Source organism: Orycteropus afer, unplaced genomic scaffold (genome assembly GCF_000298275.1).
Source record: "Orycteropus afer afer isolate SDZICR_OR568_19922 unplaced genomic scaffold, OryAfe1.0 scaffold00342, whole genome shotgun sequence".
NCBI classification, from domain to species: Eukaryota; Metazoa; Chordata; class Mammalia; order Tubulidentata; family Orycteropodidae; genus Orycteropus; species Orycteropus afer.
The window spans coordinates 469,497-497,179 of NW_006921929.1; the positions used below are offsets into that span (position 1 = coordinate 469,497).

The 27,683-nt window shown below is 38.2% G+C and overlaps 1 protein-coding gene across 1 annotated transcript in view; it reads right to left on the reverse strand.

Annotated features, from left to right (window-relative positions):
* Positions 1-27,683, reverse strand: part of THSD7B (thrombospondin type 1 domain containing 7B) — a 1,104,189-nt gene that overhangs the window by 49,251 nt on the left and 1,027,255 nt on the right. The window contains exons 18-20 of the mRNA XM_042782491.1: positions 22,558-22,699; positions 19,998-20,113; positions 17,217-17,334 (exon numbers count right to left, since the gene is read on the reverse strand). Coding sequence (XP_042638425.1) covers positions 17,217-17,334; positions 19,998-20,113; positions 22,558-22,699 — 376 coding nt within the window. The remainder of the gene's footprint in view (positions 1-17,216; positions 17,335-19,997; positions 20,114-22,557; positions 22,700-27,683) is intronic.

Genomic DNA, 27,683 nt, shown 5'->3' on the forward strand with positions numbered 1-27,683 from the left:
GTAGCAGGGACAGGAAGCAAAAATTTTTTGAGTGGGTCACTAGGGTTAATAGTGAGTGGTACCACTCCTGTTTCCACCCCTTGGTTCCTGGACCCTTGAATCCTGGCTATTGGAGAAAAAGAACTATATACAGGATGCTGGTTTAGAGCACATACAGCCTCCTGGAGAACATTGTCCCAACCCTTCAAGGTATTGCCACCGAGCTCGTGCCATATTTGTGTTTTTAAGAGGCCATTCCATCGTTCTATCAAGCCTGCTGCTTCAGGATGATGGGGAACATGGTAAGACCAGTGAATTCCATGAGCATAAGCCCACTGCCACACTTCATTTGCTGTGAAATGAGTCCCTAAATCTGAAGCAATGCTGTGTGGGATACCATGATGGTGGATAAGGCCTTCTGTAAGTCCACGGATGGTAGTTTTAACAGAAGCATTGTGTACAGAGAAGGTGAATCCATATCCAGAATAAGTATCTATTCCAGGAAGAACAAAACACTGTTCTTTCCATGATGGAAGTGGTCCAATGTAATCAACCTGCCACCAGGCTGCTGGCTGATCACCCCGAGGAATGGTTCCATATCATGGACTCAGTGTTGGTCTCTGCTGTTGGCAGATTGAGCACTCAGCAGTGGTGATAACCAAATCAGCCTTGATAAGCCGGAGTCCATGTTACTGAGGTCAGACATAACCTCCATCCCTGGCACCATGTCAACTTTGTTCATGAGCCCATTGAGCAATGACAGGAGTAGCTGGGGAAAAAGGATTGTTGGTTTCTACTGAACGTGTCATCCTAACCACCTGATTGTTAAAGTCCTCCTCTGCCGAGGTCACATTTGGTGGGCATTCACATGAGACACAAATACCTTTACTCCTTTGGCCCATTCAGAGAGATCTATCCACATACCTCTTCCCCATACATCTTTATCACCAATCTTCCAATCATGCTCCTTTCAAGTCCCAGACCATCCAGCTAAGCCATTAGCCACAGGCCATGAATCCATATATAATCACACAACTGGCCATTTCTTATTCCATGCAAAGTGAATAGCCATATGCATGGCTCGAAGTTCTACCCATTGGGAAGATTTCCCTTCACCACTGTCCTTTAAGGAAGTCTCAGAAAGGGGCTGCAGTGCCACTGCTGTCCATTTTTGAGTGGTGCCTGCATATTGCACAGAACCATCTGTAAACCAGGCACGAGTTTTCTCTTCCTCAGTCAACTGATCATAAGGAACTCCCCATGAGGCCATAGGTGCAGAGTGGGACAGGGATGGTAATGTGACTGGAATGGAGACGATAGGCATTTGGGCCACTTCCTCATGCAACTTACTTGTGCCTTCAGGTCCTGCTTGAGCCTGATCTCTGATATATCACTTCCATTTAATGATGGGGTGCTCCTGTGCATGCCCAACTTTATGACTCTGTGGGTCATAAAGACAACACCCAGTTCATGATGGGAAGCTCAGGCCTCATGATGACTTGGTGGCCCATGGTTAGGCATTCAGTCTCTACTAAAGCCCAGTAACAAGCTAAAAGCTGTTTCTCAAAAGGAGACAAGTTATTTGCAGAGGATGGCAGGGCTTTGCTCCAAAACCCAAAGGGTCTTCATTGCGATTCACAAATAGGGACCTGCCAAAGGCTCCAAACAGCATCTCTATCTACTACAGCCACTTCAAGCACCATTGGATCAGCCAGATCATATGGCCCAAGTGACAGAACAGCCTTCATGGCAGCCTGAACCTGTTGCAGAGCCTTCTGTTGTTCTGCAACCCACTCAAAACTAGCAGCTTTCTGAGTCATTTGATAAATAGGCCTCAGCAACACACCCAAATGAGGGATATGTTGCCTCCAAAATCCAAAGAGGCCCACCAGATGTTGTGCCTCCTTTTTAGTTGTGGGGGAAGCCAGATACAATAACTTATCCTTCACTTTAGTAGGAATATCTCGACATGCCCCACACCATTGGACCCCTAGAAATTTCACTGAGGTGGAAGGTGCCTGAATTTTTTTTTAGTTAATTTCCCAACTTCTAGTATGCATAAGTCTCACCAATAAGTTTAGAGTCATTGATACTTTTTTCCTAGGTCCAATCAGCATAATGTCATCAACATAATGGACCAGTGTGATGTCTTGTGGAAACGAAAGGCGATCAAGTTCCCTACGGACTAAATTATGACATAGTGCCGGGAAGTTGATATACCTCTGAGGAAGGACTGTAAAAGTATACTGTTGGTCTTGCCAACTGAAAGCAAACTGCTCCTGATGGTCTTTTGAAATTGGTATTGAAAAAAGTGCATTGGCCAGATCAATAGCTGAATACCAAGTACCAGGAGATGTACTAATTTGCTCAAGCAATGAAACCACATCAGGAACAGCAGCTGCAATTGGAGTCACCACCTGATTAAGTTTATGATAATCTACTGTCATTCTCCAAGATTCATCTCTTTTTTGCACAGGCCAAATAGGTGAATTAAATGTGGATGTGGTGGGAATCATCACCCCTGCATCCTTCAAGTCCTTGATATTGGCAGTAATCTCTACAACCCCTCCAAGGATGTGATACTGCTTTTGGTTTACTATATTTGTAGGTAGAGGCAGTTCTAATGGCTTCCACTTGGCTTTTCCTACCATAATATCCCTTACTCCACATGTCAGGGAGTCAATGTGGGAATTCTGCCAATTTCTGAGTATATCTATTCCAATTATGCATTCTGTCACTGGGGAAATCACTACAGGATGGGTTCAGGGACCCACTGGACCCACTGTGAGATGCACCTTAGCTAAGACTCCATCAATAACTTCACCTCCATATGCCCCCACTCTGACTGGTGGGCCACAATGTCTCTTTGGGTCTCCTGGAATTAGTGTCAATTCAGAGCCAGAGTCCAGTCATCCCTGAAAAGTCTGATTATTTCCTTTTCCTCAATGAACAGTCACTCTCGTAAAAGGCCTCAGATCCCTTTGGGGAAGGGTAGGAGAAAGACTGACATCATAAATTTTTGGCAATGTGATGGGGTCCTTTTTCAAAGGGACCTGGCCTCCCCTTCATTCAATGGGTAGTGGGTCTGTAAACTGACTCAAGTCTGGGAAATGATTGAGAGGTCATGACTCTGTATTTTGGCGATTCAATCTAGGTTGCTGTTCACGTGACCTAGAATTCTTCTGTCTATACAGATCAAGTAAATATTTAGTAGGCTTGTTATATATTTCACTACTAGGAACACCATGAGCAAGTAGCCAATGCCATAATTCCACATGTGTCAGACTATTCTGATTAGTGTTCTGACTCTGCTGTCCATTATGGTAACCATGCCCACCTTGCTTTTGTCGATTAACTGCTGCCACTTGGCCCCTACTACCACAGGGTCCAATCAGCCCCATACTATTAAGTGTCTTAGTTCAATTAGGGCAGTTCCCACTGTCAAATCAGGTTTACATAAAATAACAATCATAGCAGTCTTCTAGGATGGTGGAGCTCCCTTCACAAATTTATTCCTCATGGTACTGGTGAAAGGCGTGTCTTCTGCACTCTCCATTTCTGGTTCTAGGGGTCTAATCTGATAAATCCATTCTAACAGGCCAATTTACATAAGCCTCTGGATACCTTCTTCTACATTATACCAAGGCAGGTCTGGTACTTCAACTTGACTTAAGGTAGGCCACCACATAATCCATGCCTCAGTAAACCAACAAAATAAACTATTAGATCCTTTCCTAACCTCTCGAGCTGAGACACTGAATGAAGAATCCATACTTAGTGGGCCTACATCAATAAACTCAGACTGATCCAGTGTTACATTCCTTGCACCATTATCCCACATCCTCAGTAGCCATCCCCATACATATTCTCTAGGTTTCTGTCTGTACATGTTAGCAAGATCAAGTAGGTCTTTTCAGGTATAGCGCACCACCTCCTCAGTCACACTTTCTATTTCACCTTTTGGGGCTCGCTTGGACTTAACTTTAGTTATCGGTCTGGCAGCAACAATGGGTGGTTGAGACAGTCCCTGAGAGCATTCAGGAATGTCTTCCATGGCCTCTGCCTCAGGTAATGACCCAGCAGGACTGGTTTGGCTAGTCCCATCAATCTGAGGGGATAATGGTTTTACAGTAATCCTTTCAGATGGGAGGGATTCAACAGAATTTACAGGCTCCATATCCTGATCTTCCTGATTATCTGTTCATATGTCCCTATTCCAGGTTTCAGGATCCCATTTTTTTCCAATCAACACCCTCACTTTTATGCCAGACACCATTCTGGATTGGCAATTTAATTGGTGTTGTATTTCAGCCACCCTTACAATAAGATTCTGGGTTTGGTTTCCAGCAATATGAGCTCTGTTACTAGAAGATATAAGGCTTTCTTTCAGAGCACAACTGGAAGCACTGAGGTCTTTTATGTGGCGCTTAAGCTCAGCAGCTCTGAGCTCATCTTGTTCTTTCACCACTTTGTCTAGTGTAAATAGGACCAACCAACCAGTTTCTTTATATTCCTCATGCTGAAAAAATTGCATAAAAGTATCAAATATCTGATCACCCAGAACATCACTTCTCATAAGTACTTGATCTATTGGTGGTGCTGTTTCGTGTATTAATTTTACCACCTCATGCCACAGATTAGCAAGGCCCTCTTTACTAACAGATGCAGGGTCACTAGTGTCTTTAAGATTAATCAAACTGGAGAATCAATTTAGAAAGCCCATTCTTATGATTTTATCTTTCCAGAATTACTCTTGGTACCAAATGTGTTAAACTGGGTTCTCTAGAGAAACAAAAACCAGTAAAGCTTATATATATATGTATATATAGAGAGAAATTTATCTTAGGAAAATGGCTCACATACTTATAGAAGCTGGCAAGTCCAAAGTTCCTGGATCAAGTGCCAAGCTGGAGGCTCTTCCTGGCTCTTGCAACCACAGAGGCTGAGGAGCTCAAGGCGGGCAGGCAGTACACTAGCTGTTGACTCCAACAAATGATGAATCCAAGATCTTCAGGCTGAATGGTGGACTGCTCACTCATGGACAATTGTAGGCAGTACAACAGAATCCGGATCCACAGAAGAATGTCTCTCTTCCCAGGATGTCCTTGGATATACTGGAAGTAGGCCACACCCCTAGGGAAACTCCCTTTCAACAGATTGGCCACTCAGAACATAGTTATCTGATCCCATCATGGGAACAACCACACCACAACACCTCAAACCACACAGAATTGTGGTCCAGCCAAGTTGACACACAGCTCCCAACTATCACAATACTGCATTATCAGTAGCAGCAAACACTAATCTATGGGTGGAAACATAATTTGACAGGAAGAAAATCAGAAGAACTAGATGGTGCCCAGCAACCAATGTCAAACATTTGGAAAGGGATCAAAATCGAAGATTGGGGATAGAGTGGGGGGAAAACATGGAAAAAAACTCAAAATCACAAAAAAGACTAGGCTTATGGGCCTGAAAGAGACTAGTAAACCCCCTGAAAATATGGCCCTGAGTCATCCTTCAGGCCTTGACTTGAACTCACTCCCATGGCTTAACTCTTAGCCAAACAATAGACAGCCTACAAGTTGAACACCCATACCAGGGAGATATCGGCCTTAGAAAAACGCATTGGCCAGATCAATAGCTGAATACCAAGTACCAGGAGATGTACTAATGGGAGATCAGAAGGGCAGCATTTGAGCAGAGAGAAGGGCAAGGAGACAGGAATGCATAGGTGAGAATGACACAGAGGAAGGACAACCACATGGAGGAGGTAGGAGGAGAGATGTTACACTGCAAGGAATGAAATAGCATCACAAAACAAAATGTGTATGAACTATTGAATGTAAAACAAATTTGCTTTCATCCAAATCCCAATAAAAAGTTAATAAATAAATAAATAAGGTACAAAAGCACTCACCTCTCAGGATTGCTGTGAAGATTAGATGTGGTAACAGCAAGGGACATGGCACACAGTAGGTGTTCCCATTTTTACCCTGTCAAGGTCATCTTTCTGGCATCTGTCATTCATCCCCTGTGGCTACACAACACTTTGCACATTTGTATGCTTTGTTTCTGAACAGTAAGTGTTAGAGTTTTGTAAAAGTGAAAATAAAGTTACACCGTGTGTGTGTGTGTGTGTGTGTGTGTGCATAGTGAAATAAAGGGGGCTTTCAAGACCGTGAACTTGGATTCAAATATTTCCTACATAAAGAAACTATGTGATCTTGGGCAGGTTATTTAATTGTTTATCACCTCACCTGTAAAATTATGCCTATAATTAATAGAGCCATTACAATAAATTTCTAAAATATTCCTGGCATCAGCACTTGTGTCCTTCAGCAGTGGATATTAAAAAGTATGTTAAATCAAATAAACCAATCACAAAAGAATAAATATTATAAGACTTCCCTTATATAAAATGACAATAAGATACCAATGTATCTTATTTTGTATAAGTTTATTAGTGGTTACAAGGGATGAGGAGAGGAAAAAGGAATTATTGCTTATGGAGTACTGAATTTCAATTTACAGCAATGGAAAAATCACATTGATAAAGGGTAGGTTTGCACAACTGATTAATGAACTTGCTGTCAATAAATTGTATACCTGTAAAAAGTTGAATTGGCAAAAGTTGTACGATATATTTACAAAAAAAAAAAAATAGCAGCCAAGGCTGCTTATGGGAGCTCTGGTGACGTAGGGCCTAATGTACGTGACTGGTAACCAAAAGGTTGGCAGTTGAAACCTACCAGCCACTCCTTGGAAGGAAGTTAGGGCAATTTACTTCTGTAGAGATACTGCCTCAGAAACCCAAGGAGCGGTCGCTATGAGTTAGATCCAACTCCACAGCAGTGAGTCTGGCTTTGGTTTTTTTGAAGATTGCTTATGTATAACTAAATGTACCACAGAATTTGTTTTTTTGGTTTGGAGTTTAGGGTTATGGTTTTCATGGGACATACCAGTTAATTGTCCTAATGTTGTATTTAGTGCTTTTCTACCTCCTAGTTCACTGTACAGTGTCTGGGGTCTTTAAAACTTTCAAGTGACCATCCAGGTACAACGATGGGTCTCTATTTACCTGAAGCAACAGAGGAAGAAGAAGAGTCAGAAATAGGAGGAGAAAATGAGATGTGTGTCTAACTGCCTCTATGAACAACTGTTCCCTTTCCCATTAAATCAGAAGAAAACTGGGTTGTGCCTTACTACCATTATGAATATTTTGATCAATGTTTCTATAGATGAAAATTGATTAAAAGAGGGAAAATGTAGAAAAGAATTTCAAATTGTTACAGAATCCAGTCTTTCTGAAGCCATGAGAGGTTGTACAAATGCTGGAAAACTATTACCCTGGCATAATCTTTAAAACTTAAACAAAAATTTGCCTCCCTGAAGTCTTCTTAAAACCAAATGTTCATTTAGTCTTAACTGGTAAAGAATGTTTACCTTAGCATTCTGCTCTTTTAAGATATATCTATATTGGATCAAACTGACAACAGTAACTGGAAAATTTAGATAAGAAACTTAGGGAGAAGTGAGTTTCTGCTAATGAGGGAGGAATAACTCAGAAAAAGAAAGTGAGAATGGTTGCACAATTCGAAGAATGTAATCAATGTCACTGAATTGTATGCATCGTAATTGTTGAATTGGTGTATGTTCTACTGCATATATTCTCATTACAGACAAAAAAGTAAAAGAAATTAAAATCATAGCAGCAAATGATAAGTGACCATCTCAAGATCCTACAACTTGGTAATGGTTTCTTTTCTAGTTCTTCATTTTTGTTCATTATGCCATCTAGCTCCTTGTTCTCTTGATACAGGAAATAATTACTTGATCCAGTAAATAAATCTGAATAGTTACAATAGAACTTTTCTAGATCAAGGATACCACATTGGTCAAATATTATGCAGATACTAAATTTATTGTTTTTGCTTTGTTTTTTAATTTAAGGTTCCACCACTTTTCTGTCAGTTTGTCATATTGTGGTGGCTTATGTGTTGCTGTGTGGCTGAAAGCCATGCCACTAATATTTCAAATACTAGCAGGATAAGCCATGGTAGGAGGCTTCAGTGGGACTTTCAGACATAGACAGACTGAGAAGAAGGATGGGTCATCAACTTCTGAAAAAAATTGGTCACTGAAAACCTTATGAATAGCAGTCAAACGCTGTCTGGTACATTACTGGAAAACTCTATGAATAGCAGTGAATCATGGTCTGATATAGTGCCCAAACATGACCTTGTCAGATTGGAAGACATTCAAAATATGACTAGGGAAGATCTGCCTACTTAGTGAAGAGTAGATCTTAATGATGTGGCTGAAGTTGTCTGGACCTTCATTTGCCGATGAGGTATGACTCAAAATGGGAAAAGACAACTGGACACATTCATTAGTAATTGGAACATAGACTATAGGAAGTGTGAACTAGGAAAATTAGAAGTTGACAGAAATAAAATGGAACACATAAAGACCAATATCTTAGGTATTAGTGAGCTGAAATGAACTGGTATTAACCACTTCGAAACAATCAGATGGTCTACTATTCCTAGAAGGACAAATTGAAGAGATATGGCATTGCATTCATTATCAAAAGGAACATTTTAAGATATATCCTGAAGTACAATGCTGTCAGTGATAGATTAATATTCATGCACCTACAAGGAAGACCAGTTAATACTACTAGTATTGAAATTTATGCATCAAGTACTAAAGACATAGATGAAGAAATTGAAGATTTTTATCAAACTTCGCAGTCTAAAATTGATCAAATATGCAATCAAGATGTATAGATAATTACTGGTGATTAGAACACAAAAGTTACAAACGAAGAAGAAAGATCAGTAGTTGGAAAATATGGTCTTGATGATAGAAATGACACTGGAGACTGCATGATAGAATTTAGCAAGACCAATGACTTATTCATTGCAAAGACCTCTTTTTCTTTAAAACAACTTAAATGTCAACTATACATGTGTACCTTGCGAGATGGAATACTCAGGAGTAAAATTGACTATATCTGTGGAAAGAGGCAACGGAGAAGCTCAGTATTTTCAGTCAAAACAAGGCCAGGAACTGACTGTGGAACAGACCATCAATTGCATGTAAGCAAGTTCAAGTAAAAGCTGAAGAAAATTAAAATCATTGCACAAGAGACAAAATACAATCTTGATTATATCCCACCTGAATTTAGAGATCATCTGAAGAATAGATTTGGTGCATTGAATACCAATGACCAAAGACCAGATAAGTTGTGGGATGCCATCAAGAACATCATACATGAAGAAAGCAAAAAGTCATTTAAAAGACAGGAGAGTAAGAAAAGAACAAAATGGAATTCAGAAGAAGGGTCTCTGAACCTTGCTCTTGAATGGAGAGTAGCTAAAATAAATGAAAGAAATGATGAAATAAAGGAGCTAAACAAATTTCAAAGGGTTGCACAAGAAGACAAAGTAAAGTATTATAATGAAATGTGCAAAGACCTGGAATTAGAAAACCAAAAGGGAAGAACATGCTCAGCATTTCTCAAGCTAAAAGAACTGAAGGAAAAATTTAAGCCTCAAATTATAATATTGAAGAATTCTATGGGCAAAATAATGAACAATGCAGGAAGCATCAAAAGAAGATGGAAAGGATATACAAACTCACTGTACCAAAGAATTGGTCAACACTCAACCATTTCAGAAGGCAGCATATTGGAACCAATGGTATTGAAAGAAGAAGTCCAAGCTGCACTGAAGGAACTGGTGAAAAGCAAGCCTCCAGAAATTGATGGAATACCCTTTGAGATGTTTCTGCAAATGGATGTAGTGCTAGAGGCACTTACTTGTTTAGGACAAGACAACTACCTGGCTTACTGACTGAAAGATATCAATATTTATATCAATTCCAAAGAAAGGTGATTCAACAGAATTGAAACTATCAAGCAATATAATTAATATCATAGGCAAACTAAAACTCTGAAGACAATTAAAAAATTGTTGCAGTAGTATTTTGACTGGGAATTTTCAGAAATGCAAGCTGGATTCAGAAGATGTGGAAGGAAGGATATCATTGCTGATTTCAGATGGATATTGGCTGAAAGCAAAGAACACCAGAAATATGTTTACCTCTGTTACTATGCAAAGGCACTGAACTGTGTGGATCATAACAAATTATGGATAACATCACCAAAAATGGGAATTCTAGAACACTTTATTGTGCTCATGACAAACCTGAACATAGACCAAGAGGCAGTCAGTAGTGCATAGTTTAAAATTAGGAAAACTGTGCATCAGGGTTATCTTGTCACCATACTTATTCAATCTGTATGGTGAGCAGATAATCCAAGAAGCTGGACTACATGAAGAAGAACATGGTATTAGAATTGGAGGAAGATTCATTAACAATCTGAGGTATGCTGATGACCTGACCTTGCTTACTGAAAGTGAAGATGATTTGAAGCACTTACTGATGAAGATCAAAGACTAAAGTCTTCAGTATGGATTACACTTCAACATAAAACAAAAATCTTCACAAAGAGAATGATAAGCAAAATCATGATAGATGGAGAAACATTGCAGTTGTCCAGGATTTCATTTTACTTGGATCCATGATCAGTGCCCAAGGAAGTAGCAGTTAATAAATCAGATATCGTATTTCACTGGGAAAATCTTCTACAAAAGACTTTTTTAAACTGTGAAGAAGCAAAGATGTCACTTTGAACACTAAGTGCACCTAAACCCAGTTGTGGTATTTTTAACAATACACTTAAGGTTACTGGCTTTCCCTTGAAATATCATGACAAAAATAAACACATAAAAACAAACAAGCAAGGAAAGATACTGGAAATGGCAATGTAGTGATGCTTTGGAGTTAATATAATTCTTTCTTTTTAAAATCATAGGCAGGACTTGACAGAAAAAAGTTTATGTTCTCTGGGATTTGCAATAAGCAGGCTGGGTTACATAGTATAGAAAAATACTATAAACTTACATGTTGTTATGTGCCATCGAGTCAGACCTGACTCATTGCGACCCCTCCTTGGGTTTCCAAGACAGTATCACTATGGAAGTAGATTGCCCCATCTTCCTTCCAAGGTGTGGCTGGTGGGTTTGAACCTCCAGCCTTCAGGTTAGCAGTCAAGTGCCTTAGGCACTATGCTACCAGAACTCCTATAAACTCATATACACTGAATTAAAAAAATATAAGACAGAAAAAATCATGTTCAGGGATTAATGACATTCTTAGAGGGCTATCGGTTAAATAACAATTATGAATAATTCATGTTATGCTAAGTTTACGGAGTTCTACGTTCCACTGCACTGATGAAAATTCAACAGACAAAGAACATGACTAATCCAAATATTAAGCTCTTCTATTATAAGCTTTGATCTTTGAAATCTATCTAAAATGATCCCTTCGTGGAAGCTTGGAGTTAGTCTCTCTCTAACCTGAAATAAATTGGATTCAAACTGTTCTGACCTTGAAATCTTTAACACAATTAGAAGGTATATGCGAAGCATCGGGTGTACATTAAAGAGACAATTCAGATGCTTGGAAAATAAAGTAAGAGCTCATTTCAAAAGTTCCCCTCAGAGCAAGTAGCTCTGTTGGTTTGATGGTGAAGTGTGGCTGGTAGGGAACCATTCGGGATATTTAGCTCAACAGGTTTTGCTTTACTACCCTGTAAATTCATAAGCAGTGATGATTTTGTGAACTTTTGTCTTTGATAAAGAAGTCAGCCAAGAGCTGCAGGTGCTGAAATCTGATGTGCATGTTCCTTGCTTGTTTACTTTAATGTGACTAAATAAACTGTATCATCTCTTGTGGTCTCTGCCCCACCGCCACAACCAGTTGGAAAAAAAGAAAGCGACTCATACTATAAGCAGCTGCTGGTACACTATCTTACAAGGGACAAGCCACAGATGTTTTCTAATGATAGTTTGCAACCCTCTAGGATTTGGTTTCTTTTAAGGAAGAAGTTAATCTTCTCTCTGTAGCTCTGTTTTTTATTATTGTGGTTTGTTTATTGTTTTCAGGTCACGCTGTGCAAGGATTAAGACATAATTTAAATGAAAAATTCTCTCCTGTTGGAAACATTACTATCTTCTTACTGGAATGATGCTCAGAAAAAGAGTTGGTGCTATAAGAAAGAAGCTGGATGACTAGAATGAGGGCATGGGGGCTAAGATATGGGGTTGGTAGGGTATGATATAATCACGAAGGTGGCCCCAGCACAGTGCTCAGGGTAGGGGCTTAATAATTCAAGGCTGTGTTTCCTATTTCTCTTTATACTGCCTGATTTATTTTTTAAGACTGAGATGAGGCACAATAAAAAAAAAATAATCAAAACACTCTTCTTTGTATTTTCATCTACAGGTTCTAACATAAATCCTTGAATACAAAAAATAGTAAAAAATGCTCATGAGATTGAACACTGAACAGTTTAGAAAGAAAATGAATAATTAAAGGAATTATGATACCTATGATTCAATTTGGACATAATAATAACTCCTTTCCTCCCCTACCCTTTTCAAGATATTGTTGTTAGTTACTATCAAGTTGGTTCTGACTTATGGAGACCTTATGCAGAACAGAATGAAACATTGCTCAGACCTATGCCATCTTCATGATGATTCATCATGTTTCAACACTGTTGAGGCTATTGGATCAATATTCCTCACTGCGGATTTCCCTCATTTTTATTGGCCACCCAATTTACTGAACTGGATATCATTTTTGTAGCAACTGATCTTTCTTAATGACCTGTACAAAGTAAGTCAAAGTCTCTCCATCCTTGCTTCTAAGGAAAATTCTTGTTTTTCTTTTAAGAATGATTTGTTCATTCTATTGGCAAGATACACTTCCAGTTATTATCCATCCTATGACCTGTTTTAGCTTCCACGTAGCACTGATCATGTTGTTTTTGTGTTTATTTACTTATTTGCTTTTTCTCTGTCTCCTCCTCTTCATCCCACTTCTCGTAGGAATATTAGTTCTGTGAAGCTAGGGGAATTTGTTTGGTTGGGATCTTATCTGACCTATTCACGGTGTATAGAAGAGTGCCTCTTCAGGTCCTAGAAGAGTGCCTTGCACTCAAAAAACAATCCAATACATATTCATCAAATAAATAGATAAGTTTCTTCTACAGTCTTGTCTTCAAGAATAGATTTCCCACTAGCAGTGCCATCATATAATTTATTTCCCATATATCAATTCTGACAATGAAGGAGGACACCATTAATAATTAGGCCAGGATGACAGGTTTAAACTTTATAAACTATTATTGAATGAATAAAGAACTGATTGAATATATGCATGGTTAGAATTCTGGAGGATTTCTAGAATTGAGCAGATATCAGGATGACAGAGTATTAAAAAACAAACAAACAAACAAAAAACCCTCTAAACGTCAAGAAAAAAATTTCTCAGATCTTCTCTGACCAGACCCTAAAAATTAGTTACAGGTGATTTATGACAGGTGACATATTTATGTGCAAATAGATACTTGTCAGATGATTTCCAAGTACTTTATGCAACTTGATTTCTCCAAGTAGTTAACATTCTCTACCTAATCCCTCTGTGCCTTATTTCACGTAATGACTTCCTTTAGGAAATCTTTTTTGTTTGATTGATTGTTTGTCTGTGTTTATTAGTCTAAGGATTAGAGAAAGGTTCATCTCAACTCCAACTCCAATTACTTAGAATTCTCCCATAATGGCATTCAGACCTGGGAAAGTTTTTGTTTTCTAGCAGAGTAACACAGTCTGTTAAGACTACAGCAGTAGCAGAACCCTTTGAAAAACTGAGGTTATATTTTAATACTGAACATACTATTTGGAGTATTATTATTTACTGGTGGTGGGTTGGAATAACAAGGTAATCTGTTATATTTCAGTGACTTGGTACGGTGGCAGAATTAAGACAAACAGGCAAAAATCACAATAAGCAGATCTCTGTCTCTTTGCATTGAGCAGGTTCTTGAGTAATAAAAATACCCAAGAATCTACTTACTCAGGCAGAAAAAGGGGAAAATAGGGGCTGGTTTCCTTTGGAGCTTGCACACCAGCCTGTATAGTCTTGTTGTTGTTGTTATGTGCCGTTGAGTCGGCCCCGACTCATAGCGACCCCTCCTTGGGTTTCCGAGGCAGTATCACTACAGAAGTAGGATTGCCCAACCTTCCTTCCGAGGAGTGACTGGTGGGTTGGACCGCCAGCCTTCTGGTTAGCAGTCAAGTGCTTTAGCCAGTATAGTCTTAACTTTGAATTTTTCTCCTATAGTACAAACCACTTGGGCAATATCAAATGTTAACTGAAATTCTTCCATGTGCCAGTGCTTTATGAGCACTGGGAAGAATAGTTCATGAAGTAACCAAACAGGATATTTGATTTTTTAAAAAGATAGGCATTAAAATGATTGAAATACACATATGGTAAGTCATAGACACAGTAGTGGAGGGTGATGATGAGATATTCCATGTAAGGAAAAGTATCATGGTGGAAAAAAAGCACTCTGCCATCAAAGATGTGACTGGAATATGGTCTACTGAAGCAGAAGGAGTCATCAGGAGGGTAGAGGGTGATAGGGATAGAGAGAGGTAGGGACTGGTAAAACCCTGCAGGTCCTTGTGGACCATGCTCATAATACAGGAGTTCATCCTTCTTCCATTTTCTCATGTCACCACTTATGAATATGAGGGCCACATATCCCAGCAGAGGTCTTCAAGGACAAGACTGCAGTATTATGGCTGTAGGCTAACCAGGGTAGGCCACCTCTAGACAGAGGAAGAAAAGATTGTTCACCTCTCATTTGTGAGTCTTTGGTGAACTAATAAAGATGTGATATTGCCTATTTATTTGTTTCCTTACTGTGTTTTGTCCCTCAATTAGATTTTAGACTCCATGAGAATAGAGGGAATTTGTGTGTGTGTGTGTGTGTGTGTATGTACTATTAAATAACCAATGTAAAGAACTATAACTGTGACCTAAATATTCATTTAATGGATAAATAATTTTGTGAAAGTACTTGATCATATTTGCATTTAAAAATTATTAGTTAGGCTATGACTATAGTGTACATATTTTGAATAAGGTATAAGGATAAGATGAAAGTGTGAGATAAGGGTTATGTTGTTGTTGTTGTTGTTATGTGCCGTCGAGTCATACCTGACTCATAGCGACCTCTCCTTGGGTTTCCGAGGCAGTATCACTACGGAAGTAGGATTGCCCAACCTTCCTTCCGAGGAGTGGCTGGTGGGTTTGAACCGCCAGTCGTCTGGTTAGCAGGCAAGTGTCTTAGCCACTATGCTACCAGAGCTCTTTAATGGATTCCAGGAAGGCTCCAATAACACTCTTTAATACATGTGTGTAGGAGATGGAGGTGGAAATGAATACATACTAAATATCACTATGTGTCCATCTCTATGCTACGTGCTTTCACATGCTTCATCTCATTTAATTCTCCAATGAACTCAAGCCTCTATAATGAGTGTTAATTTAATTTTACACATGAAGAAGCTAAGACTCAAAAAGATTAACTTCCCCAAACAGCTGCAATTTAAACATAGATTTATTCAACATCTTTTTCCTAAGACTTACCATTTAGTTTCCTAGGATTCTTTGTAGGCTCTGAATTGGGGAGGAAATGGCATATTTCTATTTCTGGATATTGTGATTTTCACATTTTCATTGGATGTGATGCTTTTTGCAGCAGTAGTTGTCAATTTCCCTTAGTCACATTCACCTAATACATACATATCCTGGTTACTGTTTTCAGGTCAGCCTTCTTTAGTATCTTATGGATGAGTTCACAAATGAGTTCCTCTTCCATACTTAGCCCTGGCTCAGTTCCTTAGACAATCCTGACTAAGGCAGAAAATTATCAATGACCCTGCACATCCTTTTGCAAAAAGTTTAGAAATAAGGATACTCACAACACTTCTAGAAAACTAATTCTAAATATCTTTGGTTGGCAGGTTCATGCTTCCTCCAACTTGCAGTTCTTCATCCCATCTCTTTTCCCACCCAGTGCCTGACCAGATGCCAAGATTTCTTCATAAGTCCCTACTCCAAACTTTTGCATTTGCCTTATAGTGAATCAGACTCATAGTTGAGGACTAGAGTTCTACTTTGAACTACAGTTTGTGCTTTCCTGCTATGATCTTAATGGTCCCTCTCTCATGAATCCATGACTTAGTCCCTACTTTCACCTTATTGTTGGAGTGTAACATATGTTTCTATTTGTCTAGCTTTTGATTATCATTTCTGAATTTCTTGCCATCAAGCATCCCTTACTCACTGAGATCCTACCTAGTACCTTGTGGCAATGATTGCTACCTATTTGCCAAAGATTCATACTGCATTTCCTCAATAGAATCATCATGGTTGAGAAGTGGATGGCAATCCAGAAACTATATTTCCTGCACTGTCACCCTGCAACTAGATGGGGATATGTGACTAGATTTTGTCTTTTGGAATACAGATGAAAGAGAAATACACAACTTCTAACCTGGTCCATAAAAACCTCCACAGAGGCAGCTGAATGTCAACATCCAGACACTCGGTTAATGTTAAAGTAGTACAGTCTCTAAAAATTGTGTCCTTGATTGACTTTTGCAGCAGAAATTGTCCCTCCCAATCAACAAGACTTTATGCAGGTGAAAAACTAGTCTCTAGTCTCTTATCTAAAGCCATAGTGTTCTGGGGTTTAACTGATACAGTAGCCTTTTTGTCTTCTTCTTCCAAAAAACACTGAATCTAACATTTTTTGAAAAGATTGAGCTTTTAACTTTTGAATAAACACAGTCTCACAGATCCAATGTTTTCTCTGTAGACTGCCACTATCATCAGGTCAGTTTCTCAACTTCTGCCTAGCCCTAAGCCCTAAAGGACAATTATGAGCCATATTCTTTCTCTCTTCACCTTCTGGATGGCCTTCATGTTACTTTCAGCTGACCAGTATGCCTTATTCCCATTTATCAGGCTATGTTATTCTGAAAAGGAGCTCTGGTGGTGTAGTGGATAAGGCATTTGGCTGCTAACTGGAACATCAGTGGTTCAAAGCTACCAGCTGCCCCATGGAAGGAAGAAGGGAAAATCTATTTCCATAAAGGTTTACAGCCTTGGAAACCCAATGGGGGTTACTGGGACTCTGAATTGATGCTACAGCAATGTTTTTGGTTTTTTGCTTTTTGTTATACTGAAAGATATTCAAGATTAAGTCTTTTAGAGTAAGCAAATACAGGAAATTCAAATACCTCCACGGCCACAACTTTGTGAACACTGTGTCCAAGCTGTCCACCCTGAGAGCTGACAGTTGACCACACATTCCACCAGGCAGTTAATGCTCATTCTCTGGGGTTTTTCCAAGTTACGCTGCAAAGAGAAATCAAATGTGATTTCACTAGAGAGGAGATTCCTGTTGATACTGTTCAAATGACATGTTATTAAATAAAGGATCAGTCAGCTAGGAGGACCTAATAAAAAATAGAATAAGGCATTCATCTACATTTAAAAGGTTTTAGCAAGTGACCTTAAAATTGGTAGCCTGTATTCTCCATGTTCCTTTCAAAAGGAGAGGAAAACAAGTGATGGAATGAGAGGATGGCATGGAAGGGATTCTCCAGCTTCAGTGTGCATGTGATCGCATGAGGGGACTTCTTTAAATAAAGATTCCCACTGCAAAGATGTGGGAATTTCAAGAGGTTTTAACTGCTTGGAGTATGGCCAAGAATAACATTTTTAAAAGAAGTATGGCATGAGAGTCTATAGTCCACACTTTGAGAGACACCGGAAGAGAAGAATAGAAATTCGTGATAAAGTAGGCAAAACAAATCAAAACAAATAAAATAGCTGGCTTCTTAGCAATACATAAACATGTACAGCATGTAGTATGGCATTCAAATGGAAGACAGATAAATGATAATTGCAGCAGAATATCACCTTCTGAATGTGTCCCAAACAAATCTGCTCAGCAATTGACAAACAAGCACCAAACAAGGCAATGTAACCTACTCTTTTCACTATTTCCTCAACAACATTGATTAAAATTGCCGATGATTCTTTTTTGGAGAGAAAGACTGTCCTTAATTCTGAGATAATAACCTTTCTAAATTTTGGCAAAAAAAAAGAAAAAAAAAAACACAAGAAACTTTCTCATATGGATTTATAAGAAGCCCTGGTGGCATAGTGGTTAAGTGCTCAGCTTCTAACCAAAAGGTTAGTGGTTTAAATCCACCAGATGCTCTATGGGAGAAAGATGTGGCAGCCTGCTTCTGTAGGGTTGCTATGAGTTGGAAGCAATTTTACAGCAATGGGTTTGTATTTTGGCGTTTGGTATATGAAAATTGATGGTCACCATAGGTACATTTTGTCCTTTGCTGAATACAAATTTGTCATATTTTTTTGATTAAATCCTAAACTCTAGATTAGACCTGTCACTCAGTTTCTTGGATCCTGAGAAAACAGGAGGCTATGTGACACAGAAATCTGTCCTGTTGCCAGCACGGAACCAGGAGGATGCCACAGTTCTAATTTCAGGCACTACTGGCAGGTTGACAGTACATAGAGAACTCTAAGCTAAAAGCTAGCTAGGTTAGAAAAACAAATAAAATAGGAATAAAAATAAAATCACAAGCCATCTCAAGTTTATAACAAAGATCAGTTAGGCTTAAAACAGAATCACAGTCTTAATCATAGTAGAAATTTGTCCCACAGTTCAATGTTTTCTCTGAAACAACCATTAAAGCAAAATGTACAAAGTTACTAATAGCTTAGAAAAGTTATATCAAAACAAAAACAAAAGAAAACTTCACTGCCATAGAGTCGGATCCGACCCATAGCGACCCTTCTTTGGGTTTCCAAGGCGGTATCACTATGGAAGTAAATTTCCCGATTTTCCTTCCAAGGAGTGGCTGGTGGGTTTGAATTGCCAGCCTTCTGGTTAGCAGTCAAGTGCCTTAGGCACTATGGCTAAGTTATAGAAAATTATAGGTGAAAGAATAAATCATCTGAGAAATCAGTCATAACCAACACAGGAAGAATGATGAAAAAAATCTGCTCTAGGAATTTATGAAAAGCTTAACATTCAACACATGTTAAATGTTAGCAATGTATACACTATGTTGAAATTAAAGATTGAAGAACGATTACTTGCCAAGTGGGCAACTTCTTGAGAGGCAGAGTCAGCGACATAAGATGCTAAAGTAATTTGGTGATACCTTGTAAACCATACCTGACCCTGCATTCTTTGATTTCAGAATTCTATGGGACATCTAATTTCATATTATCTGGTCACAGTCTTGGTGTCCTGGTTTATGAGTGCACCATCAGTTTAGAGGGCATGTTGTGAAAATACTTAACAAGAGTAAATAAGAATGGATGTTTAATAAATCTTATAGTGTGGCAACATGTGGTCATCTTTATTACTATTAAGCCTACTCCATGTGTGATTTTCATTTATACGTTAGGAAGAAAATGCCTACCTCTTTGAAACAGTTCTGAATAAAGTTTTTTTTTCCAAACTCCACACAATTAGTCACAGAAGAAAAAGAGTCAATAAACTTAAAAACTTCAGAACCCACTAATTTGAAACTTGATGGTCATGGCTTTAACTTAGCTTGAGAAAGAAAAGAAAACTGTGCTATTTATTTAACCATCATTTGCTGTGCAAATTAGCAGAGTATTCTAATAGCAAGTGGCAGTCTTTATCATATTAAAAGGGATCCAGCTCAAAAACCAAACTCACTGCCATCATGTTCATTATATATGCAAGTGAATCACTCACCTAATACCAAGAGTTATATCTAAATGTTAAAATTGCCCAGTCTTAAGAGTCAAATATAAGCAACTGAAACTCAATAATTCAAATTAAGTTCAAACTCAATGTATTATAGTAGTACTTCTTATTCTAATTGACCCTGAGCTGAAATAGGAAGAAATCACAGTCTTTGCTATCAATCTCAAATAACATGCAGGCTGAAAAACAATTTTAAGAGAAACAAAGCATTGGATCTTAGATACAAATATGAACAAATTACCTGCTCACACTGGTCCATAGCGACTGGCTTGCCATCACTGCGCACACAACTCAGAAGGCGGGTCCTGACGCCTTGTCCACACGTGGCATTTTCACTCAGCTGGCATATGCTCCACTCTACAGGCATATGATCATCCAAACTGAGCGTCAAAACCATGGCCATATGAGCAAAATACAACAAACTCTTGATTATCTGCATTGGTGGGGAAGGACAGTGTGTGCATAATCCTAAAACTGCTTCCAGGTGGATTTGAAAAAGCAGCATGCCATTGTTTTGTTGCAATAATAATAATGATAATAATAACAAAAATAAGCAAGTAAAAGTGAGTTGCTGGAAAAAAAATGAGTAAGCAAACAAAAAAGAATAAATTCATTGGCAGAAACCATCTCAGAGTTGGCTGGGTAGGAAAAGAAAGACACTAAACAGTATGTCAAAGAAAAAAGTTTGAAATCAACTGTTTGCTGGGGGAATAATCAAGATAGATAAAACCTCCCAGAAACAATGGCAGTCTTTGATGTAAACTTGAAAATGTTTTCCAAGAATAAATCCAATCATCAAAGTTATTTGAAATATTTGGTACAGTGAAGCCCAGAGAAGTATTCAGAAGGTAAAGAGTGAAAAACATATAGAACTGTATTAATTATTACAGAAACTCTTATTTTTCTAACTAGATCTATCATGAAGGAAAGCTTTGGCTAGTTTTGTTAGAAACTAGACAAATAACTGATGGTTAGAATAAATTATACTGCAATTTAGCTTAATTCTTTAAAAAAAAATAACTCTTATTGTTACTGTAGGTAGAAAGGAAGGTCATTGATCACATTGAATGAAAACATCTTTAAGGAGGTCTCCCACATTTAGTAGGTGACCTACAAGTTTAATAGAACAGTAAACCCATCTTTAGTAAGATCTGTCTATTATTGATATACTCTTTCAGTATAGCAAATTTCAATGCATTTCTGGGAAATTACTATTAAAACCAAAGATCTGAAATCTCTTTATCTAATGAAATAGGAAAAATAGACCTGGTTATAGAACAGCCCCATAGAATTCACTCTGAGGCGTTCTACATGAAAAATCTCAGCAGTGCCTATGTGGCTGTAGGGAGATTTTTTCTTTTTTTCCAGGAAATGCTATTGCTTTGTCTCTGCAAGAAAGTAGAAGTATGTTCTTCAGTTTTGAATTCAGTGCTGAGACTTAACACAAAATTACATTTTGTGGCATTTGTGTATATCTGATGCTGCAGCTATTGGCAGGTAGTGGATCAATGTAACTAAAATCTTTTTGTATTAGACATTGACCACTGTGGTGCCAAGAATAAAATGTTACTGTCCAATCAAGCTCAGCATTCATCCTTAATGAAATTGATAGAGCAAGTACATGATAAGGGAGACTTTCTTAAAATTGAAAAATATAAAAGCTTAGAAAAGAGCTAAAGGAGCTTTGGTAGCATAGTGCCTAAGGCATTTGACTGCTAACCAGAAGGCTGGCAGTTCAAACCCACCAGTCACTCCTCAGAAGGAAGGTTGGGCAATCTACTTCCGTAGTGATACTTCCTCGGAAACCAAGGAGGGGGTCTATGAGTCAGGTCTATCTCAATGGCACATAACAACAGAAAGAGCTAAACTGTATAATATTATTACTACATATTTCTAAATGGTGAATTATTTTTGCTACTTAGTTCTTTTGTTTTAGTTTGTCATAGATTAATTCAACCTTATTCTGAAACTTTGCCACATCTTTCTAAGTTTGTTTTACTTCAGAACATCCATGCTGTCAAGAGGGGCATGCCAAGTGTGGTAGTTATATTTGTGTGTCAATTTGGCTGGGCCTGGTTGAGTGGCTGGGCAGCTGGATGTAGTATTACCCATGATGAGACTGGTAATCAACTCCATGGTGGAATCTCCTGTGAAGAGCTGAGTAGCTGCTTTAGGGATGTGGTCTGCTTCCTGTGTATAAGGAGAAGTCTTGGGAATGGTCTCTAGCTTATGGTACACTTGGACCCTGCATGTAGCTGTGCCATTGTTTAGCAGTCTGCCATGCTCTGCTGACCTTGGGACTTACAGTGGACTTCAATTAATGGCCTTCCATGTGGTTTGGTAACACCGGGACTGTGCCATTTTATTTGTCAACCTTGGGCTTGTTAGCCTCAGCAGTCAGTAGCTGCCTGAGTGAAGAGATGCCTCTAGCTTCAGTGGGCCAGGAGCAAGAGGCAGAGCTGAAGCCCAGGGTCGAGGGGCTTTTTCACCCAGTCCCTAGAGCCTGGCACTGTGAACTCAGACTTCTAGCCTCCCACATTGTAAGAATAAACTCCTGCTTGTTAAGGTCATCCCATTTGTGGTATTTACTTGTCAGAGTGCCACTAAGTAACCAGAACACCAAGAGTGGGCATGTCCATCATGGAAGGGACTCAGGGAAAGTCAAGTCCTTGGCCTTTCAAGAAACATTCCTACACATTCTATCTTAGTTCCTAATTTGGAGATTAAGAACACACACACACATACACACACTCCCATAGAACATGCTAAGGAAAATGACAGGTCATGGAGGTTCACTCTACCTGTTAGATTGTACTGGAACTGAAAGCAATTTTCATTAAGGAGGCAGGGCTGCACTTGTGAGTCTTCAGGACAAGTCCTTGAGCTCAGTGAGGGTCTCAGCAGATGGCGAGTTCTTATTTTCATTGTGTGAGGGTCACATGACTATAAACACCAAAGAGCAGGCAGAGTTTGTACACACATGGCTAATTGACAAATTACATATGATTAACTGAATACCTGCAGGTATATGTATAATAATATGTATAATAATAGGTAAGGGACTATTGAAAGGGTTAAACATAATAATTAGAGAATAAGTTATTCTATGAATCACTGTAAACCAAATACATAGTTAGTTTTTTTTTTTTTTTTTTCTCCATTTGTGACTTGTTCTTGCGCTGTGTTATGGTGAAGCTTACATCTCTCCTTTCCATGTATAATTAGGTTCATGAACACTATTTTCACCAATTAAAACACACTCTGTAATCTCAAATTCTGTGCCTCATTTCAATAATCAACTGTCATCAAGTTGATTCTGACTCATAGTAACTGTATAGGACAGAGTAGAACTGACCCAAGGCTGTAAATCTTTATGGAAGTAGATTGCCTCATCATTCTCCCTCAGAGTAGCTGGTGAGTCTGCTGACATTTTGGTTTGCAATTGAATGGTTTAACCACTGTGCCACCCAAACTTCTTCCCATATTGTAATAGATAAAGATATATTTAATGTTTAAATGAATAATAAAAAAAGAGGCAGCCTTTGTGCCTCCAGCTACTCAAAACAACCAAACTCACTGCCATTGAGTTAATTGTAACCCCAGTGGGTTTCCGAGGCTGTAAATATTCACAGAAGCAGACCACTTTAACTTTCATCTGTGGAACAGCTGGTGGCTCAATAGAAATAGCCACACAGAACACTATGATGAGAAAGTTATTTAAAAAAATCTCCAAACAGATTGCATAGAGAGGGAATTATAAAACCAAGATTGTCAATATACCAGAACTTGCTTGTTATCTGAGAGGCCCTCTGAACCTCAGGGGTGAGCCATTCTATCCGTTGCCTGTTTTGCAAAATAAGTGTATCAATCTCAACACCAGAGATCTCCAAATATCACTTTACCCATGAGTCCACATGTCCTATTATAGCCTCAGCTCCTTTAATGCTCTGATCCAGGTAAACCTGCCAGTAATATTTCAACAAACAGCTCAACTCCCAGTGGACCACCATCTCTTTTCTGGAGCACTCTTCTTATAATGTTCTACAAATTCTCCCCTTCCTTTGCTTCAGGATGCTAATGGAGGCTTACACCTTCCATAGCTCTCATTTTAATAGTACTATCCTCTCTTTCTTTTTGGCCAACCTTCTTCTCATACTCAGGAACTTCTTTCAAAGCATGTGCTTCCGGACATATGTAAATACACAAGTGTGTACATTTGTCACATTTGTCATTATGTTGTTATCCTTTGTTCCTTTTTTATTCTTCTATCTTCCTTTATAAACTCATTGAGGAAATGATGAACAATGGCATCTACTACTCATGTCACTCCTTGAAAATTTTGATATACTCAGAAGTTATTTAATAAACACCATAGAATAGTTACCACACAATTCTAGACTCAAAATCTAGAGAGGCAAAACAGCACCTAATTCATAGTGGGGGATGGAAGTCTGTGAATTATGATGCCCACCTTACCACTTCTATATTTCAGATGTTTCATTAGTTTTTTGAATCCTCTGTCATTGTCAGAAATTGCAGCAAGACACAACCTGTAAACTGAATCTTGGCGATTGATGATCAAAAGTATACTGTGGGATTGCACTGAAATATTCAGAAAAAAAAGGCCACTTTTCCCCCCATTATTTGAAAAGTTTGTTTGGAGCTGCTTGAAAAATATTTACTACCCATGTGACTTTATAGTTGCATAATATGGCAATACTTGTAAAGTAATTTTACATTTTAATTGTATCAAATTGTTTCTAGATGATCGAGAAGGGCCACTGAAACCAGGCAATTATTCTTAATTATCTACAAATGAATCTCATGTCAATTGCTTATTACAATTTTAACAATTAATTTGATTGTTTGTTCTCATGAGGAGGAATAAGAACTTAAATGATTTGCCAATAAAAGAAAACAAAGGTATCTTGGTAGATGTTCCTGATTAGTGCTCTATTGCATTTCTACCTTATAAAAAATCAATTAATGTTGGGCCAAATGGATATGTGTAAGAACTTATGTGTTTCTTAGTGTAGTTCATCAAATAATGTAAGAAAGAAACCCCCTCCCTCCACACATATGCACACATAAACAGGTGAAATTAATAGGTAACCTTGAAATCCACTTATTCTGTACCTTAGTTCCTAACTAAACCTAGGTGGATGAATTTGATGAGATTAAAGATTTACCTACATCAGATGTCATAATCTTCTTATTTCTAGGAGTCCCTGGGTGGTACAGATGCTTAGCACACTGACCACTAACTGAAAGGTTGGAGGTTGGATTCTACCCAGAGGTAGCCATTTTTCATCATTTCCAGAAGAAAGAGCAGGTTATCTACTTCCGAAAAACTGGCCACTGAAAACCATGCTGAGCACAGTTCTACTCTGACACACATCAGGTTCTCCAGGAATGAGAATCAACTTTAAGGCAACTGATCATTGCTATTATTTGTCTCTAAACTCGATGGCACATAACAACAAAACAACACAAATTTGCTGGAAATGTTTTTTAAATATCGGCTTGAACTCATCCCATTGCTCATACCATGTTTATCAAATGACAAAGTCATACCAATGACTTTGACAATCATTGACAGTAACACACATATAGAAAACCAATACTTCAACAACTCTGTTGTAACCTTTTGTCCGTAGACATTGGAAAAGTGGGTAGTATAAATGACTGATAGCCACACACAGTAGCCAAGCCAGTCTGAGGCAATATTTTCCTGTTCTAACTTATAAAAACTACTAACAAGTGATACATTGGTAATGTTGTTGTTGTTGTTGTTATGTGCCGTCGAGTCGGCCCCGACTCATAGCGACCCCCCCTCCTTGGGTTTCCGAGGCAGTATCACTACGGAAGTAGGATTGCCCAACCTTCCTTCCGAGGAGTGGCTGGTGGGTTTGAACCGCCAGCCGTCTGGTTAGCAAGCAAGTGTCTTAGCCACTATGCTACCAGAGCTATTTCTTTCTCTCTATCAGCTATTTAAAGGAAGTCCAGAAAATGATGAATTAGCCACAAGGGGGATGATGAGAGTTGGGCTAAGTAAAAAGAAAAGACAAAGGAGGTTTTATGTGGATACTCTCTTTACTGGATCAAGACTCCTCAAATACAAACCTGGATCTCCTCTTCCCTAGGTGTTTATGCCAAGACATACTGTCAATTTCCTAAATAAGGAAGTGAGAAAGTGATGTGTGGACAACTAAACCAAGGTCAAATGTGGACCAGTTTCATTATAAAGATCAAGGTTATATAGTTAAAATTTATTTGCTAGGGAAGGAAATGGCCAATAAGAACTAGTTAGTCTCTAGCACATAAATTCTTTTATGTACTAGTTTTTCTAATTTATTACCTTTGAAAACCAGCACTTACCCTTATGTTCAATCCTTCTTCATGACCTTGTACCTCGTATTCCTTCTGGAAGCAAGGCCTTAACCCTTTTCCCTGATCTGAGAATTTGTATTCATCCCTCAAAATGAAATAAGATGTCCCTTCACAGAGCCTCCTTTGGCTTCCTCAGTCCCATAATAAATGGAATTGCTCTCATCTAGTAAATATTTTCATTGTACTTGTACATGTATTGATGTGTGTATACTCTTTCCAATGGGCTATTTGAAATGAGAGCCCATGTCTTAATTTTCTTAGACATTCAGAGACTTTTACTGTGACTAGTACATAAACAATAAATTTGTTGTGTAGAATAACTGGATTCTTCTTGGTCCATCAGACTGAATTTTGGTAAGCTTCCATTAGCTGACAAATGATTGATCTTGGATAATGTCCTTATGTCATCACCCTGAATGTAAGGGTTTCCTGTAGGTCAGTATATCTGATCAAAAGAGAATCTTATCTTTTCCCTATTTTCATACATTTTCTATAAAATGTAGATGGCATTTCTAAGAATAACAGAATACATCATTCTATTAATAAAATATATCAACAAGTGAGCTTTAATTTACATACATGAAAGATAACAGATAATTTAAATATGAAGATTTATGTAAGTCCAAAAAAGGAGGTATAATTTGATATTTTGCTCACTAATACATAACAATTGACAATCACAAATTAAGTCTGGCATTCTTTCCAATTCTTGTGAATTTAAGTCACTCTGCAAATTTCTTTTTTGAGAAGAATGTTACCTTAAGGCCTGGCCTTGTCAGCTCCCATCAGACGTAGAAACCCAATGTTTGATTTCGTTACACGATATATCTGATAATTCTGAGATTGTCTCTCCCTTGTTTAGCTGTCCCCCTCTCTCTTTTTCATGAGGAAAAACATATACTTATTCTCTGAAGTTTAATTTTCTTATTTGGAAAAATTAGGTAAAACAATTTCACAAAAAAATCATTACAGTGGTGTGTAAGGCTTTTTTTTTTTTTTTTAAATAAAAGTCAAGCCTGATTCTCCAAGATTGACAGATGTGAGAAAATCTTTAGGGAAAAAAAAATATGGGCCTGCAGAATTGTTACTCATGACCCATTTTTTTTTTTTTTTATTCTTTCAGGGATTCTGAGAAATGTTGTCAGAAGTGAAGTAAAGGTTTTAATCTCTGCACATCAAAGTGCAACAGGGAGAGCAAAATCAAAAATATGTAAGACAATATTCTCAGTCAAATTAAGTGACAAGTTATACTTCAAAACTCTGAAAAAATGAGCAGGTGGGGCCTGAAAATTGAAGCTGTATGACCTGTGTGGTATCAGTGTCTGACAGGAGGAAGCAGAGGGTGAAAATGAGATACTGACAGCTCTAAGAATACCAAAAGGGAGAATCAAAGCTGAAACTTGGAGGAATATGTATGCCTTTGGAATACTAGGCCAAAATATTAGATGACTTATAAAGGGAAATCTAGGCAAAAATACTAAACAATTTATAAATGTAAGACAATTATAGAGTCATTAGACTTTTTGATAGGAAAATA